The following is a 22699-nucleotide window of genomic DNA, read 5'->3' as shown; positions in this document are numbered from 1 at the left end:
GGGGTGAGACTTGTAAAGGTCCTTCGAACCCAAACTGTCTGTGATTGCAAATCCTGCAGTTAGTTGAACTCGTGGGAATTAGGTTTTCATTAGGTCTGGGCCAGTGTCAATCTCAGAGGAGGAGATGTGGGTTCCGAGGGTCAGGGAGGGAACCTTTGAGGTTCACCTCCTTGTCAGAGTGCACGCATCCCCTGACAAATTTTTGGGAGCGGGAAATGAAACCTCATGCTAAAAACGGTACATTTAAGGCTGGGGAGTAGGGGTAAAAATGTCACAGGAGCGATCGCAGTGTGGAGCAGGCTCCAGGCGTGGGAACACTGGTGCAGGTGTCTGTGCGTGGGCGCGGTGCCAGCTGCCCTCAGGTGCTTTGGCTCGGGGGCCATCTCTTCATCGGACCGCTCACGCACTGACCGCAGCCATGCAGCGAGCGGCCACCGAGCGGCCACGGGCTTCGGGCGCTCGATGTCCCCCTACCCCGCGGCTGCTGCTACCGGGGACACGGCGGGGACACGGCGGGGACACGGCGGGACAGGCCGCACCAGCAGCCCGGCCCGCCGCAGCCCCGCCCTCCGCCCGCGCCCATTGGCCACCGCCACCCTTTGTCCCGCCCCCTCCCGCCTCCTCCCCCGCAGTGACCAATCACCGCGGCGTTCCGCCCATGATTGACAGCGCGGCGGCCGCCCTGCGAGGGGCAACGTGGCATACGCCCGAGCTCCGCCCGGCCGGAAGGTGCTACCGTCCCCCCCCCCCTGTGGGACCCTGTTGGTCGCGCCCAGGCGGGCGGAGCGGGCGGGCGCGCGGCGCGGGCGGTACCAAGCGGCGGCGCGGGCGGGGGTGCGCGGGCGTGGCCGGATGCCGGCGGCGCGGCGGGCGCTGTGGCCGGGCTGCGAGCGGCGCAGGATGAAGGTGCTGGTGGCGGCGGCGGCGCTGGGCGCGGCCCTCCTGCTCCTGCTGCCCGCGGCCTCCCGCGCCGACGAGCGCAAGAAGGGACCCAAGGTCACCGCCAAGGTCGGGAGGGGCCGAGGCGGGGCCGGCGGGGGGCGATGGGGAAAGACTCCGAGCGGGGGGAGCCCGTGTGGGAGCCCTGGAGAGGGGAGCCGGGGTGAGGGGCCATGGATGGGCTGGGACTGAGGGAGGGTGGGTGAGCCGTGAGCAGGGCGGGTCAGTGCGGGGGTCTGGGGCCTGGGCCCAGCCCGAGGGCTGGGCTGAAGAATCCAGCTGGGGAATGCAGCTGAGGCTGCCGGGGGATGCAGCCGGGGCTGTGGGGCACCAGCCTCACCGGGTGAGGCTTTGGGCCTGGTTGGAAGTGGTGAGTTGGGCTTTGGGGGTGGGTTGGCGCAAAAGGGAGCCCAGGGTGAGTCTGGCTGCCCTGATCCCCCCTAACCTTGCTCCATCCCCAAGGTGTTCTTCGACCTGCGGATCGGTGAGGAGGATGCCGGCCGTGTCGTCATCGGGCTCTTCGGCAAGACGGTGCCCAAGACGGTGGAGAACTTCATGGCCCTGGCCACCGGAGAGGTGAGGGGCCCGTGGCACCCTGGGCCTCGCCGGCCCCTGCTCGGTGCCCTGGGGCAGCGCTGGGGCCGCGGGCTCTGGTCTGTCCCTTCCCTCACTCCATGTTCTCCCTCCACACCCCCAGAAAGGATTTGGCTTCAAGGGCAGCAAGTTCCACCGTGTGATCAAGGACTTCATGATCCAGGGAGGAGACTTCACCCGCGGCGACGGCACCGGAGGTAACTTGGCAATCCAAGCCACTGTCTTGGAGTGAGACAGCAGCCACAATTCCAGCCTCTGCAGGGCTGTCCCTGAGACCAGGGCTGGAGCTTGGTGGGCATGGAGCTCACCAAGCCGTGGCCTCGGAGCAGAGCTGAGTGCTGGCTGACTGGGGTGCTGGGAGCCTCCTGCTCCGCTCCCTTGGCGTGACACCCCTGCCCAGCCCCTGGGGTGCTCCCAGCTCCCTGCAGCAGCCCATCTCTCATGTGTCCTGTGGCATCAGTGCTAGTCCCTGCCCTGGAATTGCTCATTCCCCCACCCACCTCATGCTGGAGCTACCAGCACCATCACCCCTACCCCGACACATTCCATGAAGCCACTGCGGCCTTTTTGTCCCCACCTTTAGGAAAGAGCATCTACGGGGAGCGTTTCCCTGACGAGAACTTCAAGCTGAAGCACTACGGGCCAGGCTGGGTGAGCATGGCCAACGCTGGCAAGGACACCAACGGCTCCCAGTTCTTCATCACCACCGTGAAGACGCCGTGGCTGGACGGGAAGCACGTGGTGTTCGGCAAAGTGCTGGAGGGAATGGTGAGGAGGGGGAAAGGGAAGGGGGTGGTGCTCTGGGCAGGGCTTGGCTGAGCTGGCTCTGCCCCGTGTCCCGCTCTCACACTGTGCCCCACCAGGACGTGGTGAGGAAGGTGGAGGGCACAAAGACAGACAGCCGGGACAAGCCCCTCAAGGACGTCACCATCGTCGACTGTGGCACCATCGAGGTGGAGAAGCCGTTTGCCATCGCCAAAGAGTGACGGGACCAGGCCCTGCCGGGCTGGGAGGGGCTGGGGGACGGGGCTGCCAGGCTTCCCCTGCCCTGGGACCACCGGGTCCTGCTGGGTCCCAGTGCCCAGCCCCTCGCCCCGCTGCCTCCAGCCACTGGGACAGGGCACAGGCTGCTCTTCCATCACTTTTGTAAGAAGCACATGCACCAATAAATGTGACCAATGTGTTTTTTAAAAAGCTGCCTGTCTCCTGCCTTCCGAGGGGTGAAGATCACTGCATCCCTCACCCAGATGCACCCCTCAACCTTCCAGCCCTCCTTCCAACCTTCCTTTTCTATCATCTCATCCAGCTGGGAGCAGTGCCACAGTTGGCCCTGGGTTTGCTTTGCAGAATTCCACAGCACAGCGCTTTTCCAGTCAGTCAAATCCAGGAGATTTATTGCACCAAAGCCTGGATGCAGAGAGGTTTTCCAGCACCATCCAGCATCCAAAGGCTCGTACTGCAAGCCCAAAACAGCAGGGGGGGAGGCAGAGCTCCTGCTCTGCCAACAAAGGCACTTTTCATGGTGGTGAGAGAGCACTTCCCAACATCCCTTTGGCTTCTCCCAGCAGGGAGGAGTGAGTTTCCCCACAAGGATCCTTCCTCTCACCACTGCAGCCCTGGGTGCTGGGTGGAACTCATCATTCCAGAGGCTCGGGGTGCTGCCAGGCCGGGGACGCAGCTCAGGGGGAGGTAGAGGCCCTGCAGGACCCCGCTGAGGACGGTGTTGGGGAGCAGCTCTGCGAGGAAATGGGGGTGCTGTAACAGCTGGTTCCCTCCTGGGCCCTGCTGAAGGAGAAGTACCTTTGTAGGGCCCAGAAGAGGCTCTTGGAGGTTTTGGAGGCCCTGCTCCTTACCGGCGCCGTGTGGCCGCACGTAGGGATCCGAGCGGAAGCCGACGATGGGGCGCTGGGACGGCAGGAGCCTGGTGCTGCTGTGGAAAAGGGGACATCACTCCTCAGCCTGTCCCCACCATCCCAGCCCCAGCTACTCAGGGTGCCTAACACGGGGCAGGGGGAAAGTCCCGGTGCCATGTGGGATAACCCTGGTGCCAGCAGAATCATCTACTCACGGGGGGCTGCTGGCCTTGGGGCTCTGCTGGCACCGCCGCACCTTCAGGAAGTCCAGGATGTCCTGGGGCAGCTCCTCGTTGTGGTACAGCACGCCCTGCAATGCTCCAGGGGCGTCAGCACCCCAAAAACCCCTCCCAAACCCATCACCATGTGTTCCTCAGCCCTAAAAACCCACCCTGAACTTGCCATACTCTCCTCACCTGCAGGTAGAGCTCCAGGCCCTGCCGGCGCTGCTCCAGCACTTTGGGCATCCAGTTGGGGACATGGCGTGGGGGGAAGTCGGGGACCTTGCAGGTCTTCTTGATCTGAGGAAGGGTGTGGGGGTATCAGGGCAGGGCAGAGAGGATGAGGGCAGCCCCCCTGTGCCCTCCTGCAGAGCTGGGGGTCTCACCCGCTTGTGCAGTGCCTGGAACTCACTGTAGCGCTTGGTCACCGTGTGCCGCCGGCCATTGCACAGCACCTCCACCCGGAACACCTGCAGGGGACAGACAGCGAGTGCTCCCCATCGGCCCCAGCCTCACCATCCTCCTTCTGTCCTCATCACCCTCACCATCCCTCATCATCCTCACCAGCTCCAGCCTCATCCTCTTCACCATCCCTCATCATTCTCACCACTCTAACCAGCCCCAGCCTCAGCACCCTTACTGCAGCCATGATATTTTATGGAAAATCCTTTCCTAGGATTTTTCCCATCCTGAGGAGCTGAGAGCCTCAGGAAAGAAATGTAAATAATAACTGTGTGCTGCTGGGGAATGCCACAGGTGCATCTTCCATTGGTCCATGTTGATTGTTTTCAATTAGTGACCAATAACAGCCACCTGTGCCGAGGCTGTGAGCAGTCACAGGATTTTGTTATGCATTCTATTCTATTTTATTCTTGTTCTTTGTAGCCTTCTGATCCTTCCTCTCTCTCTGTTCCTTTAGTATAGTTTTAATGTAGTATTTTAATATAATATATAACATAATAGATCAGCCTTCAGAGAAAAATGGAGTCAAGCCTCGTGTCCCCACACTTGGAGCATTCACCGCAACACCTTACCATCCTTATCACCCTCACCATCCTCATCACCCTCACCACACTCATCAGCCTCCCAGAGGAGGTGGGAGCTGCTAACTCACACACCTGTGGAGAGCACTTGGGACACTCCACCCCCACCTCTCTAGGACAGACAGAGACCCCCAATCTCCAGGGCAGACCCCCAACACCCCCATGGCCAGTGGGGCACCACAGGACCCCCAAAGCAGATGGGACACAATTCTCCCCTCCCAAGGGGAGCACAGCGAGGTGTGACATCCCAACCCCCACCAAAGCCCCCCAGTTGGGACCCTGGGGCTGGCAGGGACCCCAAGAGCTTGGGGTGTGCAGGGAGACCAGGAAGGGACACTTGGGGACCTCAAACCAATGGGACAGAGGTAGACAACCCTTTTTCCCCAGGGCAGGTAAGCCCCCCTACCTAGGGATGGTCATGGATCTCCACCCTCCTGGGGAAGACAGGAGAAGCCCTTCTCTCCCCACACAGCCAGGGGTCCCCCCCATTCCACTCCCCAGGGCCAGTGGGGATCCCCCAGGTCAGGGACAGCCCTGCTTTCAAGGGTGGGCCCCTGCAGACAGACAGGCATCTCCATCCCACAGGGGACCCCCCAGGCAAGGCAGAAGGGCAGAGGACCCACCACAGACCCACCTCAGGAAGGAATCCTGTGGGGACCTCTGCCCAGCACCCCTGGGCCAGGGACCCCCATCCCCTCCCCTTCAAGGGCTTTGTGTCCCCCTTCCCAGAAAGGGAGCCATGAGGACAGCTGGGGACCTCTCCTCAGGGCACAGAGTCTCCTCTGCCCCTCTCTCCTCCTGCCTCCTCACTCACTGGAGAGTTGGGACCCTGTGAGGAGGTCAGGGATGCTGGGAGTCCCCCAAGAACTTGGAGCATGTAGGGACACCCTGGTGGGCACATTAAGACCCCCACACCCTCCACCATCCAGGGCAAGCAGGCACCCTCACACCCAGGGCAGAGGGGGCACCCAGAGACAAACAGGGACCCACCCCAGTGCCAGGGGACATTGCATCCTTGCCATCCCAGGTGTAGAGTCTGACAAGGGGACCCCGCAGGGCCACTTAGATCCTGCACCCCAGGGGGAAGGACACATCCCCATCCTGGGTGCACACGGATATGACAGGGACCCCATGGGAACAGAGGAGACACCCTGGCCAGTGCTGCCCCTTCCCACCCCTTCCAGGGGCACAGGATCACTGCCTGTCCCTCTCGCCCCAGCAGGGATCCTCTGGACGAAGGCAGGGACGGCCACTCCTGGGCATTTGGGGACACTGCGGGGAGGGGGGACACTTGGGGACATCCCAGCCCCAGGGCAGATGTGGGACACACATCCCTGGGGCCGATGGGGGTACCCAGGGATAGACAGGGACCCTGGAACCCTCTGGGGTCAGAGGGGACTCCCAGGGTAGAGGAACAGCCCCAGAGGGCGGCCCCTGGGCTACCCCGGGGACAAGTGGGGCTCCCCAGTTACACCTGAGGACCCTCAGTCCCTGACGCACATGGAGACACCCTCCCGGGCAGGTGGGGACCTGCAGGAGCCACAAGAACCCCAGAACAGGACCCCGGGGCAGGCAGGAAGAGCCTCCAACCCCTGGGGCAAGTTGGACACCCCTGGGATGTGGGGACCCATGGGGACAAGGCAGGACCTGCACCCCCGGGGCGAGAGGGGGCTGAGGGACAGACACACTCCCGACTTCCAGGGCAGAAGGTGCCCCCGGCAGGGACCCAGGGCAGGCACAGACCCCGGGGCAGGTGGGCACCACCCAGGGGTACTTGAGGACCTCCAACCCTTGAGGCTGGGACACTTCAGGGTCGCCTGGGGGAACGAGGGGACCTCCAGTCCCAGGGCAGGTGGGGCAGCCCGGGGAAGGAAGGAACCCCCAGCCATGGGGGCTACAGGGACCTCTCCCCCTTTCACAGGTAAAGGGTCTGTGCTCCCCCCAGCTGGGACCCTCCAGGGACAGGCCTCAATAATCTCATGTCCCCCATCCCCTCCCTCAAGGGCAAAGGGTCCCCATGGGCAGCGACCCCTGTGGGGATCCCCGCCTGGAGCCCCCGGGTCAGGATCCCGGGACACCGCGGGCAGAGGGCAGTGCTGGGGACAAACGGGACACGGCGGAGGTGGGACATGAGAGCCCCCCAGCCCTGGGTTAGGGTGGAAGCAGCGCCGGGCAGGGAGAGAGCCCTGGGCAGAGAAACCTCCGAGCCCCGCAGGCTCCGGGGACTGCGGCAGGCGGGATCCCGAACACCCGGGGCAGAGACACCCCAAGAGCAGACACAGCCCCAAGAGCAGCCAGGGCCCCTTTCAAGGCACAGGGTCCGTGTCTGCCACCGGCAGGGACGGCTCAGGGACACGCACGACCTCCACTCCCAGGGCACCTGGAAGACTCCAGGGGCAGAGGGAGACAAATCCCGCCGAGAGCACAGGGTGACACCCCACAGGGAACCTGGGGGCCTCGAGTCCTGGGGCAGCTGGGACCCCCCAGAGCAGGGACCCCGGGGGAAGGCAGGGACCCCTGGGGAAAGGCGGGGGACACTTGGGGACAAGCGGCGACCTCGAGTTCCCGGGGCAGAAGGGCAGTTCCCCCTCACCCCTCACGCCCTCCCGGGCCCGTCCCTCACCGTGTGCGGCCGCTCGGCGCTGCCCGCCGCCGGGGGCTCCGCCGCGGGGATGCAGACGGCGATCACGGCCCGGGGCGCGGCGGGACGCGCCGGGAGCGGCGCCGGGAGCGGGAGCGGGCCGGGACCGCCCCGGGAGCCCATGGCGGTCACGGCCCCGGGATGAGCCCGGAGCCGCTCGGCGGAGCCGCCGCGGAGCCGCTTTATAAGGATAAGGGGAAAGGAAAGAGGGAAGTCCGCCCGAGCTGCCTTTTCTCTTTTCGAGCGGGTATCGGTTTTGATAAAACGCACACGCGAGGCTGGGAAGGGGGGAAGGGGCAGGTCTCCCCCCCGGAGCACCAGAGCCCCACGGAGCTCTGGGGAATGCCAGTCCCAGCGCTGTGGGATTGCTCAGATCCTAAAAACGGCTCCCACGGGAGGAAAGGCACAGAGCCAAAGCCTAATCGAGAGCGGGGACAGGTGGCCAGAGCAGCGTCCAAGGTCACCCCGGTCCCGTCACAACACGGGGGAGGCTCCGCTGCTGCCCTCGGCACCGTCACCCTCCCCACTGCCACCCTCAACACCCAGAGCCTGTTTGCCCTGATAGAAGTTTTATTACAGAACTTTAATGGCACTGCAGGAGAAAGATAATTCATTAGAGCCTTAAAACCCAGCCTGAAAAATAGATATTTGCCAGAACTCATTAACCCCCTGGCTGCGGGTCTGGTCTGGAAGCAGGAAACTAGTTTCTCTTCAGTAAGAAAATATATGTTGCTAAATGAAAAATATACAGTTAGAAGAGTTACTGGCTCGCAAGCTGTTCTTCTGGGGGTGACACCTCTGCCAGCTCCAGCATGTGGAACGAGGGGTCGCTCACGTGGAAAAGAAGAGGAGGTACAGTGTATATAAAAAAAAAAAAAAAAAGGCAAAATTCAGGTTTGTTTGCTCAGTCCAATTAAGAAATGGCCTTGGCTTCAGGCAGGAACGCTTCCCAGTACTTCACCAGCTGCAGGGAGGAGAGGGAGAGAGTCAGGAGCCTTGAGGGTGGAGAGAGATTCACAAGCATGGCCTGACCTTGGACCTAAAACCACATCAGGGACCACTGACCTGCTGCTGGGAGTTCAACAACGTCTCCAGGTATTTCGTGACGTGGTTTCTGAAGTCCCTAGATTTCTCCTTCTGCAAGAGATGGGCATGAGGCTGGACCAACCACCAAAACCCTCCAGAGCCTGGGAGGGGGAAGGAGAAACCACCAGGATTCTCCTGTTCCTCCTGGGGCCCCGTGAGGAGACCAGGACATGGGACACAGAGGATCTCTGCCCACACTGCTTCAGTTTAAGATTCCCTGTGGGAAGCCCACCCCAGCTCACACGTGTTGGGATGCAGGGATGCTGCTGTGGCAGGAGGAGGGGCAGGAGCCCAGGGCTGTCCCAAACCTACCTCAAACCGTATCACCTCCTTGCGGATGACAGCAGAAATCCGCTCAAAGTCCCTCTCGTACTGCGTCACCCGGGACTCCCACTGCAGAGACAGCAAGGGCAGCGTGGGGACAGGACAAGGAGCTCCTGCCCCCTCCATGGGGGCTGGAGCCACGACTGTGCATGGGAGAGGTGCTGCTGGAGCACAGCTCGGTCCTTGTCACCACCCTGGCAGGGAGGTCACAGGAGGCAGGAGCACGAGCAGCCCCACTCAAGGCTGGCTTAGCCCCTGGGGCAGCTTGGCCACAGACACCCGTCCCTCCTGCTCAGGAGGGGCCCCCCAGCTCAGGAGGTCCTTCCCCAGCCCAGCAGACTCCTTCCCCAGCCCACAAGGTCCTTCCCCAGCCCACAAGGTCCTTCCCCACTGGAGCATGGGGGGCAGGAACAGAGCACAGACCCCACGCTCTGTCCCCTACCTCCGAGATCTCATCCTTGGCCTGCTGCAGCTTGTCAGGTTTGTTTGCCCACAGCAGCCTGGCCTCCATCTCCCTCTTCTTCTGGAGCATGGTCTGGGCATCCTGCCAGCGCTGCCAGGTCTTCATGCGCTGGTCAAAGGCTCCCTGGAGGGAAGGAGGGGTAGAGGTCTCCTGACAAGGGGACACAGGAGGTCCTGGACCAAAGCTGAGCCAGAACACAGACTGGGTCCTGCTCTGGAGCATCCACAGCTCCTGTATGGACCAGTGGACCAAGGATATGGTGTTCTGGCCTTTGGGGCAGGAAGGGGCCAGCCTGCTGGACTTGCTACTCCCAGGGGATTGCTTCTTCCCAGTGCACCAGGTGGGCTGTGTGGACTTGATGCCCAAGTTGAGGAGCACTCAGGCCCTGCCACAGCAGGCACGTGGCAGGTCAGTTTTCACCACCTGCACCACAGGTTACCAGCTCACAGCTTCAGCCTTCACCTCTGGAAGGGCTGGGGTCACCCACAAGCCATGAACTTGCTCCACATCCCCTCTGGAGAACAGCAGCACAGCCAGGCCTCCCCTACAACCATCTTCCACCCTAACCAGTGCACACCTGGACAACCAGCAAGCTTTCCCTCTGCCTGAAGAGGCCATGCCCTGCATGTCCTGTGCTTGACTTTGGAAGACCTCCTGGCATCCCCAAGCCCAGGATGGGTACGAGGAGCAGGAGTGAAGGAATCCTTACCCTCACAACCGAGAGCAGGCGGATGTAGTCCCCCAGGAGCTCGGCCAGGAGGAAGAAGTCGTTGTTAGCCTGTTCATGGTGCAGCTGCTCAATCTTCTCCTCCACCTCAGCCAGCTGGGACAACGCCCGGGACAGGGCCGTGTTGTCCTCTGAGCTTCCCAGCATGGCCAGGCTCTTGGCAAACTGGGCTGTGTTCAGTGCCAGCTCTGGGGAAGGGGATGAGGGTCAGGAGATGGGCCTGCCTGCACCAGGAGCTCCCCAGCAGAGGGTTCAGCCCTTGGAGCTGCCTTTCCACAGCTCCAGGAGATACCAGCTGGAAGAGCCAGCCCTGGCTCAGGCAGAGCTAGCAGCTTCCAGCCATGAGGAAAAGGGAAGCAGCTGAGCGGAAGGACAGGCACAGCTTTGCAGAAGTCAGTGAAAAATGCAGAGGAAGGAAAAGATCCCCACTCCCAGAGGTCAGCCCTGCTCAGGTTTGCTACAGCAGCTTTCTGGCCCATGAGGACAGGCTGAGGGAATGAGGGTTGATCAGCCTGAAGAAGAGAAGGCTCCAGGGAGAGCTCAGAGCCCCTTCCAGTGCCTGGAGGGGCCCCAGGAAAGCTGGAGAGGGACTGGGGACAAGGGATGGAGGGACAGGACAAGGGGAAATGGCTTCCCACTGCCAGAGGGCAGGGATAGATGGGAAGGAATTCTTCCCTGTGAGGGAAATGAGGCCCTGGCACAGGCTGCTCAGACAAACTGTGGTTATCCCTATCAGTTTCCAAGGCCAGGTTGGACAGGGCTTGGAGCAGGCTGGGATAGTGCAAGGTGTCCCTGCCCATGGCAGGACAGGGTGGAACAAGACGGACTTCAAGGTTCCTGTAGCCCCCAAGCCATCCTGGGATTCTATGATCCCACAGGACACAGGTTCCCTCCCACACTGCCATCCCAAGCTTGTGGAGCTGCACAGAAGAACTGGGGTGACCATTTTACACCTGTCTCCCAGGAGGAAGGGACAGAGAGGCCTTTACAGCACTGTCCCAGCTCCCTGAAGTGTCCCTGGGACACGTGGGCCTGGCGAGGCCTGCAGGCAGGCCCAGGCTGTGACTGTCAGCCCACGTGTCCCTGGGTCACCTTTGCGGTGGTTCACCAGCGTCTCCACCACGGCGTGCAGCTTCCGCAGCCGCTGGTCCTCGCACTCCACCTCCTGCAGCTTCTCCTCAAACCACTGCAACGGGAAGGTGCAGAGCTGATCCCCACAGCGGGGGCTTTCCCTGCACCCAGAGCTGGAGCTGGGAAGAGCACACAGCTCTGGACTGAGGACAGGGACAGCCAAAAGTGCCCTGGCACTTACGATGTCAGACTCGTTCATCTTGATGGTCATTTTACTGACTGCATCCGTGGCTTTGTTGAACATCTTCATTATTCCTGCTCCGCTCAAGGTCTGGGTTCCTACTGCTCTTGGGAGCTGGAAAGGAATGGAAAAGTTTGCTTTGCCATAGGAGCCAGGCTGGGAGAGCTGGGGGTGTTCACCTGGAGAGGAGAAGGCTCTGGGGAGAGCTCAGAGCCCCACTGAGTGCCTAAAGGGGCTTCAGGAGAGCTGGAGAGGGAGTCTGAACAAGGCCTGGAGTGACAGGACAAGAGGAAATGAGTTTCCACTGCCAGAGGACAGGGACAGGGAAAAAACTCTTAGCTGTGAGGGTGATGAGGCTCTGGCACAGGTTTCCCAGAGAAGCCGTGGCTCCCCCAGCCCTGGAAGTGTCCAAGGCCAGCAGATGAGGCTTGGAGCCACCTGGGACAGCAACAGGTGCTCCTGCCCATGGCACAGGGTGGAATGAGATGGGGTTTTTAAAGTCCCTTCCAGCCCAAGCCATTCCATGATTCTGTTTTACCCATGAGGTGACTGCTGAGTGATCTCTCCCTGCCCTCACCTCAACCCACAAGCCTTTTGTTTATTTTTTCCCTCATGTCCAGCTGAGGGGATGGTTCAGCAGCTTTGGTGGCACCTGGTGCCAACACCAGCTCCCACCCTAACAGGGCTCTGCCACGTCCCAGTGAGGTTTGGGGAATCCTGCCTCATTAACTGCTCAAGAACCACTTCCTTCAGCACTTCAGGATTCCTTACTCCACCCCACTGACCTCCTCCTTCTCCAAGAACTCCCTGACGTCCGGGTCCTGCAGCATGGTTGGGTGGCTGACCACCCTCCGTAGGTACCTGTGGGAGGAACAACTCCAGCAGTTACTTTGGCTGTAGCAAATCCAGCTTTTGATTTTAAATCTGTCCAACGCAGTGACACAGCTTGGTATTTACTCCAGAACAGCAGCTGGAGGTCTGGAAATCAGAGCCAACAACTGTTCTAATTCACCCACAAGTTCTCCTATCTCCCTGGGGAATTTGGTGGTGCCACCACAAAGACCAGAGCTCTCTGAGGTCCCTCACTGGGTTCAGGGACAGCTGATGGGGCCATACCTCTCTAGAGCAGCCCGACGTTTTTCTAGGAACTCTGCAGAGGAGGAATCTTCTTTCCCAACTTTCACTTTGGTCATGCCTAACACAGAGGGGAAGATGTGATTAATGAGCTGCTCTAAACTCTACACACGAGGTAAAGTGGTTTATTACAGACTATCAGGGTGACAGTGGAGGAGAGGAATCTTACAACAGGAGTTAGACTTTGGGAATTTGAAATCTGCTAATACCCAAGGAACTGACATGCAGGAAAGAGGCAAAGCAATGGGGTGAACTCAAGTGAACAGCAATTCAGTGACACCACAGAGGTTGTACTCTTCACCAAGCAGTTCATCTGTGAACTCCATCAAGGATTTAAGTCCTGAGCTCCAAGTATGGAGCCAGAGCTTTGTCTGTGCCACAGAACCCAGATGCTTTTCCTTGTCTACTCTGCAGCTTCCCAGCCAGCTGAGACTGCTGCAGGCCAATCCTTGGGCACAGAGCTCACACCAGAAGGGCTCAGGGCAGCTGTGGAGGGCCAGCAGAGGCTCTGAGCAGCTCCTGACTCACCGATGAGGCTCTTCTCGGGCGGCGGAGGGACGATGAACCCGTTCTGGGCGTGCTTCTCCGACAGCTTGTCATAGAGCCCCAGGAAGTCACTGAACCTCCTTTTCACTGAGAACTGCTTGCTCCTGAACATCGGCATGCTGGTCTGGGGAGGAGATGGCACTCGGGTCACACTCCCCCAGGACAGCCTGGCCCTGCCTGCTGGCATCTCTGGGGTCAATGGGACAGTAGCAGCTCTGCAAGATGTGAGCAGTGAACAGAGCCAGTTCTGGCCCAGGTTTTCCACATTTTCTCTCCCAGCTGGGTTCTCCCAGGAGCCAGCAGCAGAATTAATGGCATTAAACAACAAACAGCTGCTCCTGCAGCCATTGGCTGCTTAGTAAGCCCTGCCTACTGCCTAATCCCATCATCCCTGCTCCACACAGGAACAGGGACACACCTAAAGACTGCAGGGCCCACCAGTGCTTTGGACTGAGTTTGCAGAGCAGGAATTAAGGATAACAAATCCTCTTGTCTCTTCTTCAGACCACAGGCTGCCTGTAGCCCAGCAGCAGCAACTTTCCAGAGCTCAGAGCAGGATTCCAAAGCATTGCAGCAGCTGCATTTCTCATGGAAACTGAGGGGAATAGGTCCTGATGTGAATGCAACTACAGCAGCAGCTCTGCAGAGAGTGCTGAGCTCAGGGCAGCTCAGTCTGATGCTGCCACTGGCACAGGACCTGCAGCAGCAGCCCCAGGCTCAGGGACTCTCCCAACAGATGTCATTCCTGCTCCCTCCAATGCTGAGCATCCCTCTCAGGCAAGGCTGCAAAGAGGCTGTGATAATAAAGCCAGTCTCCTTTCAAACAGATTCCAACCCCATTCCTCTGCTAGGCTCATCCTTTGTGGATTATAACTCCTGAATCCACAGAACCAGGCATTCAGGCCTCCTGTTTATTTAGGTCACTGCTGGCTTGGCTAAGGACACACAGTCCAGCTGCCTTTAAGCATGGAAAAATAATGGAAAATAAGACACAGAGGGGTTGGACATACCTGTGTTGACACTTTGTAGGCTACGTAGGCATTCATTCCATCCCCTAAGGAAAACAGAAACGAGGTGTTGGGATCACAACATCAGCATTTTCCACTATTCCCTGAGCACAAAGCACAAGGCTCCTGGCCTTTTCCTGCCTCAGTGATCCTGATTTCGGGTCTGATGGAGCCCTGCATCTTCCTGCAAAGCCAGAGGCAGCTTCCTGCTGCCTGGCCCTGGCCTCCTGCCCAGCAGCCACTTCCCAACCTGCTTCTGCCTCCCCACACTTCCTACGGGAGCCAGCGCTGACAATTGGGCACTTGTTGTGCCAGCAGCCTCTGGGCTGGCTCCACACATCTGCTCAGACCCCAACAATTCGGGGGCTGTGGGGCACATGAAACAGTCTATTCACAGCATGCAAGTCGGGCTGGATGGGGCTGGATCCTGGAACACCACAGGCAGTTTGCTCCAGCTCACACAGAAATCCCCTTGTTCACCTGGCAGTTCATCTGCAGGGCATCCTCTGAGCTCCACTGCTGCCCTTAAGATACATCTATTTACACCTCCCAGCTCAGAGATCACAAGCCATGGAGTGGGAACAAGCTGCCACTCGTGGGGCTGCTCTGCTGGCTGGGATCAGATGTCACCTTGGGTTTTCTGCACCCCAGGAACTTCCACGTGGCTGGTCATGGCACTCTGACCCCTCTTTCAATAGACAGAAACCCTCTTGCTTCTCATTTTGAAGCCAGAGTTGGTTCCCTGGCAAGCCCAGCTTCCAGGGAATGTGCCAGAGCATACAACAATGCACTCAGTTTCAGGTTAGGGGAATTTTGCTTACCCCATGCCAGCCCCACACAGGGCAGTGCTGCCTGGAGGTCATGCCAAGTTGGTCACCACAGTGCCAAGCACCAAGAAAACCAAAAACCTGGCTCTGGGCTTTCTAGAACCTGCCTCTGCTTTGCTTATTCTGGGTTTTGTACAGCATCATTTCTTTAAGATGCCAGAGGAAGCCTTGGAAATGTTACTCCAGGCTCAGGTTTGTGCTTAGAGACAGCCCAGAGGCAGGAGCTGCAGGGCCCAGCCTGGCTCCCCCAGCCTTCCCCCATGCAGGACTGTAACTCACCAACTTTCTCTGGGTCACTCACGCCCACAGTCAGGTCAAATTTGTCCTCCTGCTCCTCCTCCTCCAGCTGTTCGGAGAGAGCACAGAGGGACAGCAATCAAAGCCAGGAAAGCAAGGTTCTACCCACCCCAGAGCACTGTGGTGAGCTTGTCCCCCTGCAGGGCACCTCCAGCACCTCACTGTGGCCAGGACTGCTCCATAAAGCCTGAACAGGCTCCTTGTCATGCCCAGGCAAGGATCCCAAACCGGGTTTGTCATTCCTACCCCACTGAGGCACAAACTGCTCAGCCCCAAGAAGAAACTGCAGAGCTCCAATTCACAGCTTGGGCCCTCAGGACCAGGTCCATCACTGTGATAGCTCTGCAAGGAACCTGGGCCTCCACAGGAGCAGGAATGCCACCACTGAGCCCCTCTCCAGTGGTATCAGGCTCAGACTGATGGCCCAAGATACAAATCAGGGCATTCAATAAGGCAATTGCATATTAATTACATCATTTGAGATTCACGTTTACAACTGAGCACACAGAGAGGCTCCTGCCAAAGACAGTTTGAAACCTGCAGGACAGTTTGGAATTCTCACCTCCTCACAGCTCTTTGAAAGGTTTCTAGAAGAACTTGCTGCTACATCTAATGAGGGGGGCAAAGGGCTGGATGGCTTGGCCACCTCCTTCTTCTGGTTGTTCTGAGTGTTATCAAGGGACAGCTCCACAGTGGCATCTGTCAAAAGAAGTTTGCAAGGGTCAGCCTCTCTCTTGGGGTTTCTGGAAAGGCAACTGCAATAATCTCAGATTCGTGGGATCCATGAAGTAGCAACAGCCTTAATTAGCAAAGAAATCCATGGGGAGAACACCTGTAAGCACTGGGAGCAGCACAACAAAGCATCTTCACTGCAGTAAGAGCATTTCATCAACCCTGCTGGGCAGCATCATGTTAATCCAATGAACTTCCAATTGCAGAAGGAGCCAGGCATCACCTCTCCCTGATCAGCTCCCTGCTGTGTGCATGGGAGCTGCACCCTGCAGCAGCTAAAGCCAAGGCAGATTTCACCTGGCAGCAAGGCTCCTTCCCAGGCCACCTCTCCACCTGGAGGTGTAGAAACTTCCACCTCTTGGCAGAAGTACCCAGAAGTGACTCTCAGCCCATCGTGCCAGGGCTGGGGAATGCCTGGCCCTCCTCATTCTCCCCTGCTGAGGGGGTTGTGTTTCCTGTTCCTTGGGAACAGCCAGCTCTCTACTGGAGATGTTTCCTCCACTGGCCTGAAGTCAGGAGAGGGTGGAGAAGGAAAACCCTTTAACTCTGAGGAGACACCACCTCAGGGCTTCAGGCAACAAAAGCAACCCTCATTTTAATCCTCTTCAGCTCCCAGGCAGTCACTGCTGTGGCAGGATTATCCCAGAGACCTGCCAGGGGCTGCTCCAACCTTCCTGAACACAACCCCAGAGCAGGTGGACCCAAGCATGTGTTTGAGGTAAGGACTATGATCTGCTTTTGGTTATGGGCATTTTAGGACTATCACTCCAGGCCTGGGGCTGAGAGAGGCCCAGCACACACAGACTCACCTGCAAACAGGTCCTGATCATCCTGCTCCACATGAACTCCGTTCTCTTTGGAGGAGTTGCTCACAGGGAGAGGAGGCTCTTCTTTCAGGGCCGGGGAGTTGCTCTGTGAGAGGATTAAAAGGTCAAAGACAGGTCATTTACACTGAGGGATGGAGGAAAAAACACGTCACCTTGCTTGTCCACCACCCTTGCTGACACTGTGAAGGACAACAAGCACCACACCAAACTCTGGAGCCAGTTTCCACCCAGCAAGGACCATCCTGGCTGCTGGCAGCAGGCTTGGGGACAAGGGCACAGCCCACCTGAGAGCTTTTATGCCAACCAGTCCTCCCCAGCAGAAGACAGAGCTGCTCCAGCATTCCTGTTACAGATCCCAAACCACCCCTCATCCTGCAGGCAGATGTCCCAAGGAAGAAGGGACAGCAAGTGCCATTCTGTAGGTCCCAGCAGAGAACAGAGCAGGTCTTTGAGGGCAGTAAATGGAGCTCTATCAGACACTCCAAACCAGCAGCTCCTTGGCACTCTCTCCAGCAGGGCAGTGCCATGGATCACTCCTGAAGGAGTGAAGCCCTGCTGAGCAGCTTTTCTTTAAGGTGGGCTCGTGTCTTTGGGTGGTAAAAACAAAACAGCCATCAAAACACTTGATTGTTTTAGCTGCTGTATTTTAGGAGTTTTCCTAGAGGAGGGCCTGCTCTAGCTTGGATCACAGCAGTTAAAGGCACGAGCCATGTGTGTTAGTGATGGGGAGAGGGGAGCAGAGACCTCCATGCCAAACATCCCCCAGGGTCCTTCAGACTGGTGTCCAAGCCAACGAGAGGGCTGGTACCAGTGGTGACCTGTGAGGAAAGGGCTCACACAGCTCCTCTGTGACCCCAGGAAATATTCAGGCTCATGAGGAAGCCCACAGTGCATGGACAAAGTGGTTTTTACTGCAACTGCTTCCCAGCTTGCTTTAAATTTAGTTCCTCAGTTCCTTTAGTTCCTCAGACATGAAAGCACCCCACCCTGCTCCTACTTCTCCATCTGCTGCTACAGAGCAGCCGTGGCCTTGTTAGACCAGCCCAAACAGGACAGCAGCCATCTCTGGGGCTGGATTCAGCACCCCCAACAGCACACACGGGGGCAGAGCTGCCCCTGTGCCAGCCTGGCCCTCACCCAGGGAAACAGAACCTGTTTGGGAAGGGCTGGTCCTTGGAGGCATCCCTAGAAGGAGCCATGGACAGCTGAGGTCCAGCTCTGGCTCTGCTGAGCTCTGGCCCAAGCCCTGCTGAGCCTCCCCAGCCAGGCAGATCTGCCTCCCCTGCTTCCCAGGCAGTGTTTTCCTGACGTTCAAGGGCACAGACAAGCAAAGCCAGCAGGTCACAACAACAGGCCTGTGATAGTTACAACAGTGCCTTCCACAACAAAGCCAAACACCTGATAAGCTGCTGTGGCTCACCAGCCTCCCCTTCCAGCACGTGTGATTCCCATGAAATCCCACAGCACCCAGTGCTCACCCCTCCTGGGGGGCCACAAAGCATCACACCACCTCCTACACCCTGCAGTTCTTCACCAAAGAAAGCTCCTGGGAGGTTCCAGACCACTGCCAGCACCTTCCTCCTGCACGGCCCAGGGCTGGACTTTGCCAGCTTTGCAAACACACAGCCCAGCTGCTGCCCTGCCCAGAGCAGGGGTCACAACCTGCCCACATCCCCCCAGATCTCCCTTTTCCCTGCTGCAAAGCACAGGCAGAGCTCACAGCCAGCAGGCAGGAGCTGCACCAGCAGCAGGGCACAGGCAGCTCTGGCTTTGTGCAGCAGGAGCAGCTTGGCCAGGCCATTCCCAGCAGGTTTGTTTGCTCATGGCCACAATCTCCTGCCCGAGGCCTCCCCGGGCTGGGAAACTGCAGAATCTTCCTGGAGAACTTCCTGCCACAGGCACCAGCTCCTCCTGCACCTCCAGCTGCACCTGGCAGGCTGGAAAAAGTCTGGGTGAGGTGGGCAGAGGCTCCCAGGGCTCAGGGAACCAACCCCACAGCATTCCAGCCTCCAGGAAGGGCTTCTGTGGCCCCTCTAGCTGAGAGCCTTGCTCCATGGAGATGCTGATCCCAAGGACCAGACTGGGGAAATTCAGCTGACTGGGATGCAGCTTGGGAAAGCACCAGTCAGTTTTACCTCCCCTCCTGGCTGCTGGTCACTGCCTGGAGCAAACCTGGGAAACGCCAGCAGGAGTCAATGCCAGCAGCCTTCAGCAACCTGCCCTGGCTGCACAGGAGACTGCTGGCAACCAGGAGAGCTGCTGACACCCTTCCCACCTCCACCTGCAGCACGGATTTGTGCTGAACAAGCACCACCAAAGCCCCCAAAACCCTCCTGCAGCCAGCACGGAGCCCCAGTGAGAGGGGACACTGGTGCCTCCTGTCCCCTCACCTATCTCAGGCTGCAGGTACCGTGGCAGCACGCTCTGGACAGGGCTGGGGCAAGGCAGACGGGCTCCAGCTCCCTCACAGGGAAGCGAGGAGGCTGAGCTGTGGCTGCCAGGCACCCTGAAGCCCACCACCAGCAGCACCTTCCAGCAGAGCAGGCTGCTCCCAGCTCCCCCAGCCCGGCTCGGGCAGAATCCTGCGGGAACGGCGAGGCCCAGCCGGGACCAGCCCCTGCTCAACGCCTCAGCCCCGCCGGGCCCGGCTGCCCTGCAGGGACACGGCACCAGAGGTACCGTCCCCTTCACCCGGGGCGTTCCGCACTATTTTCACCGGCCGGGAGGACGCCCCGGGCAGCTCCTCGCACACGGGCCCGGCCCCGCCCGCGGCCGCACTCACGCTGCCGGTGAAGATGTCCTCGCCCTCCGAGTCGCTGTCGGGGGCGCCCAGGCCGCGGTGCTCGGGGAAGGGCGGCGGGCGGCGCTCGGCCGGGGAGGGCGAGCGGGAGCCGCCCGACGCCATCGCCGCCGCTTCCGCCCGCGCCCGCCCCGCCGGAAGCGCCCGCCACGCCTCAGCCCGCGGGGCGGGGCCTCGGCTGCGCGCGGGATGCTGATTGGGCAGTGCCGCTGCCCGCCCCGCCCCCGCCGCCAGCGGCAGCAAATCAGCGCCGCCGCTGGCAGGCGCCGCGTCGTCGCCATGGAGACGGGGGTGGCGGCCGTACCATTGTGGCGGGTGGAGGAGCGCGGCCCCCCCCGGCGGCAGGAGTGGGGCGCTCCGGGCGCCGTGTCCCTCAGCTGAGGGAGCGGCACCGCGACAGCGAGCGCTGTGCCCGGACAGCGAGCCCCGTGCCCCGGACAGCGAGCCCCGTGCCCCGGACAGAGAGCCCCGTGCCCGGGACAGCGAGCCCCGTGCCCCGGACAGCGAGCCCTGTGACCCGGACAGCGAGCCCCGTGCCCCGGACAGCGAGCCCTGTGCCCCGGACAGCGAGCCCCGTGCCCCCCGACAGCGAGCCCCGTGCCCCCCGACAGCGAGCCCCGTGCCCCCCGACAGCGAGCCCCGTGCCCCGGACAGCGAGCCCCGTGCCCCGGACAGCGAGCCCCGTGCCCCGGACAGCCCAGGGACACTGCGGGCTCAGCCCCTTCCCGCACCCCAAACACCGCAGGGTGAGCCCTGGCCGTGAAGATGGCCCAGCATGAGCCACGTAACCCAGAGGTGTCCCAGCACCAGCCCCATACAAAATCCAGGACGCTCCAGAAGGAGCTCTATAACACTCCAGATCTTGCAGGATGAGCCACAGACCTTGAAGATGTCCCAGGATGAGCCGTATTCACCCCCAAGCTGTTCCAGGATAAGTTCCAGACCCTGACAATGTCAGAGGATGAGCCCCATGTACTCACCAAAACATCCCAGGATGAGCCCTAAGCCATTTAAGTCATCCCAGGATGAGCCATAGACTCACAGTGATTTTGCAAGATGAGCCTCAGACCTTAAAAATGCCCAGAATGCACCTACACCCCACCAAGACATCCCAGGATGAGACCCACACCCCTCAAAGTACCTCAAGATAAGCTGCACACCACCAAAAACATCCCAGGATAAGGCTCATCCCCTGGAGGTAGACCAGGGTGAGCCCTATAAGCCCCCAGAACAGCCCAGGATGAGCCCCATACACCCACCAAAACCTCCCAGGATGAGCCCCACAACCTCAAGACATCCCAGGATTAACCCCATATTCCCACAAGACATCCCCATACAAACCCCACACACACCCCCCAGGACACCCCAGGATGAGACACACACACCTTGAAGATGTTTCAGGATTAACCCCATACCATACCCAAGACAGCCTGGAAGAGCTCCACACACCCCAAAACATTCCAGGATGAGCCCCACAGACCCCCTTCCCCCCCAGGACAGGGACAGCCCGTGGTCATGGGTCACCACCATGCTGTGGGGCCAACACTGCTCTCAGGAGAGCACCAGGGGCAGCTGGGCAGGTGAGACACCCTAGAGTTCCACCAGCTCTGGATTAAGGGAGAGCATCCAGAGGCAGCTGAGTGATCTGGGGGTCCTCAGGAGCTGGATTCATTCCTGGGTGCTGCCCCATGGACAGGGTCTGTTCCTCCAGGTGGGAAGCACTGGGTGCTGTGGGAGAGTAACACAGAGATGGGTTTTCCTTCTTTTCCCTCAGCTGTCTCCTGTAATGGAGCAGCAAAACCCAGCAGAGATCTCCAACCTTCCATGCTAGAGAACTTGGTCTAGCACACGTTTGCAGCAAGGTCACACTTTCATCCTTCAGCCACGCTGGCACTCAGGCAAGGAGCAAACAGAAAACAGAACACAGCTTATCTCTATCTGAAGGACTTGCCAGTGTCCTCCCCAGCTCCTGCTATCAACGAGCTAATTCCCTCCTACCTGAAATTCTCTCTGGGATTTGTAACAGCAAGGTCTGTTCTTCCACTGGCATTCTTCACACCGGAATTCTTCACACTGGAATTCTCCCAGATTGCCTCAGTGGGGCTGGAACAAGGAGCTCACCCCATGGAGAACCTGCCAGTGTCACTCTTTTGAAGAGCATGGCTAGGAATGAATGCAGCTGTCCCAGAAAACTCCCTAAGGATAAAGCAGGAGGAGCATATACTTTCTTTAAGATGAGCAGGAGGGGATACAGCTGCCAGAAGGATTGGGAGGTCCTGCCAGCTGGACTTTGCACTCTCTGAAGGAGAAGAAACTGAGCTACCTTGATGAGCAGCAGAAATAAATCTCACCCAAGCCCTCACAGCCTTATTCTCTGTAAATTCTCCCTTTGGCCCCTGAAGGATGCCCTTTTAAAGGAATAGTTTTATCCACTCAAGGTTGGAGCTTGGGCAGTCTGAGAATGAGACAACTTTCTGCTGCAAGCCTCTTTTGAGTACACACCAGGCTTTGGTGTCAGGTTTAGACCTCTGGGTGGGTGGGGGTGGCCCAGTCCCAGCTCTCCCACAGGATCAGGGAAATCCCACCATAAAACAGGCAGGAGCTACCAAGATTCCCACAGTGGGAGCAGACACTGCACACACTCAGCCTCAGATACAAAAGTGAGGATCAGCTTGGGGTAGCCAGGACTGCTTAGGAAGATGCCTCAAGGTACTGCATTGTGTCCATGACTGGAAGACTTCAGCCTAAACAGCCTTTGGGAGCTCATCAGAGACAAGAGGTGCTTTATTACCCACCCAGATCTGTTTAAGACTTCCCCACTGTGTCCTTACCACGTGTACACCAATCCCTACTTCCCTATCAGGCCAAGCTCTGACTCATCTTCCCTACCACATCCCTTCTTTCCCAGCCCATTCCCCTCCCTATGTGTGCTCAGGTTTGTGGGGCCTCTGATCCCCTCTCCAAGCACTCCTTTCTCCTCCTCAACCCTCTGAGCATCCCTCCCTTCTCCTTGCCTTTTGCCAGATCCCTGTCCCAGGCCAGGGCTCTCCCTGCCCAGCAATGCCCACAGGACCACTGTGCACCCAACATAAGCTGCCCCAGGAGCCAGAGGAACTCATTAATCACCTTTTTATTTTATTTCAAGCACTGTACAGAATGTGCCATAGACAAAATCCACCCCACAGGTGCTCCCAGCGCCCCTGTGCCCTGCCTCGGCCCCTGCCATGACCCACCACTGCCAGGGGGAGGCCAAAATAAGTTACACCCACCCACCCCCGTGCTCCCAGGCAGCGGGACAGGGCGGCACCAGCCCTGCCCCTGCCCGT

At 59.4% G+C, this 22699-nt stretch overlaps 3 protein-coding genes and 1 long non-coding RNA gene across 8 annotated transcripts; 1 reads left to right on the top strand and 3 right to left on the bottom strand.

Annotated features, from left to right (window-relative positions):
* Positions 1–809: 809 nt before the first annotated feature.
* On the top strand, positions 810–2727 carry PPIB (peptidylprolyl isomerase B). Its single transcript, XM_064388643.1, has 5 exons — positions 810–1008; positions 1402–1515; positions 1637–1730; positions 2117–2301; positions 2397–2727. Exons 1-5 carry the CDS (start codon positions 853–855, stop codon positions 2517–2519), a joined length of 672 nt encoding a protein of 223 aa, XP_064244713.1. The 5' UTR covers positions 810–852; the 3' UTR covers positions 2520–2727.
* SNX22 (sorting nexin 22) lies at positions 2723–7727 on the bottom strand. 5 transcript variants are annotated; one of them, XM_064388641.1, is made up of 6 exons: positions 7274–7720; positions 3994–4077; positions 3803–3907; positions 3602–3696; positions 3387–3463; positions 2723–3269 (listed from the first exon to the last, which is right to left on the bottom strand). In XM_064388641.1, exons 1-6 carry the CDS (start codon positions 7412–7414, stop codon positions 3136–3138), a joined length of 636 nt encoding a protein of 211 aa, XP_064244711.1. In that variant the 5' UTR covers positions 7415–7720; the 3' UTR covers positions 2723–3135. The 5 variants fall into 5 exon arrangements, with proteins under 5 accessions (XP_064244711.1, XP_064244712.1, XP_064244708.1 ...); XM_064388642.1 differs by having other exon boundaries at positions 3387–3460; XM_064388638.1 differs by having other exon boundaries at positions 2723–3463; positions 7274–7727.
* A 116-nt stretch (positions 7728–7843) lies between these two features.
* On the bottom strand, positions 7844–19513 carry SNX1 (sorting nexin 1). Its single transcript, XM_064388637.1, has 15 exons — positions 19356–19513; positions 16556–16658; positions 15577–15713; positions 14997–15063; positions 13894–13937; positions 12866–13007; positions 12320–12398; positions 11989–12064; positions 11204–11317; positions 10984–11077; positions 9874–10079; positions 9144–9287; positions 8690–8770; positions 8357–8428; positions 7844–8255 (listed from the first exon to the last, which is right to left on the bottom strand). Exons 1-15 carry the CDS (start codon positions 19476–19478, stop codon positions 8205–8207), a joined length of 1533 nt encoding a protein of 510 aa, XP_064244707.1. The 5' UTR covers positions 19479–19513; the 3' UTR covers positions 7844–8204.
* Positions 19514–20344: 831 nt separating this feature from the next.
* On the bottom strand, positions 20345–21362 carry LOC135280784 (uncharacterized). Its single transcript, XR_010347625.1, has 2 exons — positions 21193–21362; positions 20345–21101 (listed from the first exon to the last, which is right to left on the bottom strand). It is a non-coding gene; the product is annotated as an uncharacterized LOC135280784 (long non-coding RNA).
* Between the last annotated feature and the right edge of the window lie 1337 nt (positions 21363–22699).

Source organism: Passer domesticus, chromosome 14, assembly GCF_036417665.1.
Source record: "Passer domesticus isolate bPasDom1 chromosome 14, bPasDom1.hap1, whole genome shotgun sequence".
Lineage (NCBI taxonomy): Eukaryota > Metazoa > Chordata > Aves > Passeriformes > Passeridae > Passer > Passer domesticus.
The sequence above is the reverse complement of the archived record's forward strand: the minus strand, read 5'-3'. Positions and strand labels throughout refer to the sequence as shown.

What these genes read in the sequence shown, in the direction of transcription:
- PPIB (XM_064388643.1), top strand. Translation starts at nt 853, where the DNA reads ATGCCGGCGGCGCGGCGGGCGCTGTGGCCGGGCTGCGAGCGGCGCAGG. An exon ending in GACCCAAGGTCACCGCCAAG is followed by an intron (nt 1,009 to 1,401) that starts GTCGGGAGGGGC and finishes TCCATCCCCAAG; the next exon opens with GTGTTCTTCGACCTGCGGAT. An exon ending in TGGCCCTGGCCACCGGAGAG is followed by an intron (nt 1,516 to 1,636) that starts GTGAGGGGCCCG and finishes CCACACCCCCAG; the next exon opens with AAAGGATTTGGCTTCAAGGG.
- SNX1 (XM_064388637.1), bottom strand. Translation starts at nt 19,478, where the DNA reads ATGGCGTCGGGCGGCTCCCGCTCGCCCTCCCCGGCCGAGCGCCGCCCG. An exon ending in TTTCAAAGAGCTGTGAGGAG is followed by an intron (nt 15,064 to 15,576) that starts GTGAGAATTCCA and finishes CTCTCCGAACAG; the next exon opens with CTGGAGGAGGAGGAGCAGGA. An exon ending in TGTTGAACTCCCAGCAGCAG is followed by an intron (nt 8,256 to 8,356) that starts GTCAGTGGTCCC and finishes TCCTCCCTGCAG; the next exon opens with CTGGTGAAGTACTGGGAAGC.
- SNX22 (XM_064388638.1), bottom strand. Translation starts at nt 7,414, where the DNA reads ATGGGCTCCCGGGGCGGTCCCGGCCCGCTCCCGCTCCCGGCGCCGCTC. An exon ending in TCCAGGCACTGCACAAGCGG is followed by an intron (nt 3,908 to 3,993) that starts GTGAGACCCCCA and finishes ACCCTTCCTCAG; the next exon opens with ATCAAGAAGACCTGCAAGGT. An exon ending in CCCAAGGCCAGCAGCCCCCC is followed by an intron (nt 3,464 to 3,601) that starts GTGAGTAGATGA and finishes CCTTTTCCACAG; the next exon opens with CAGCACCAGGCTCCTGCCGT.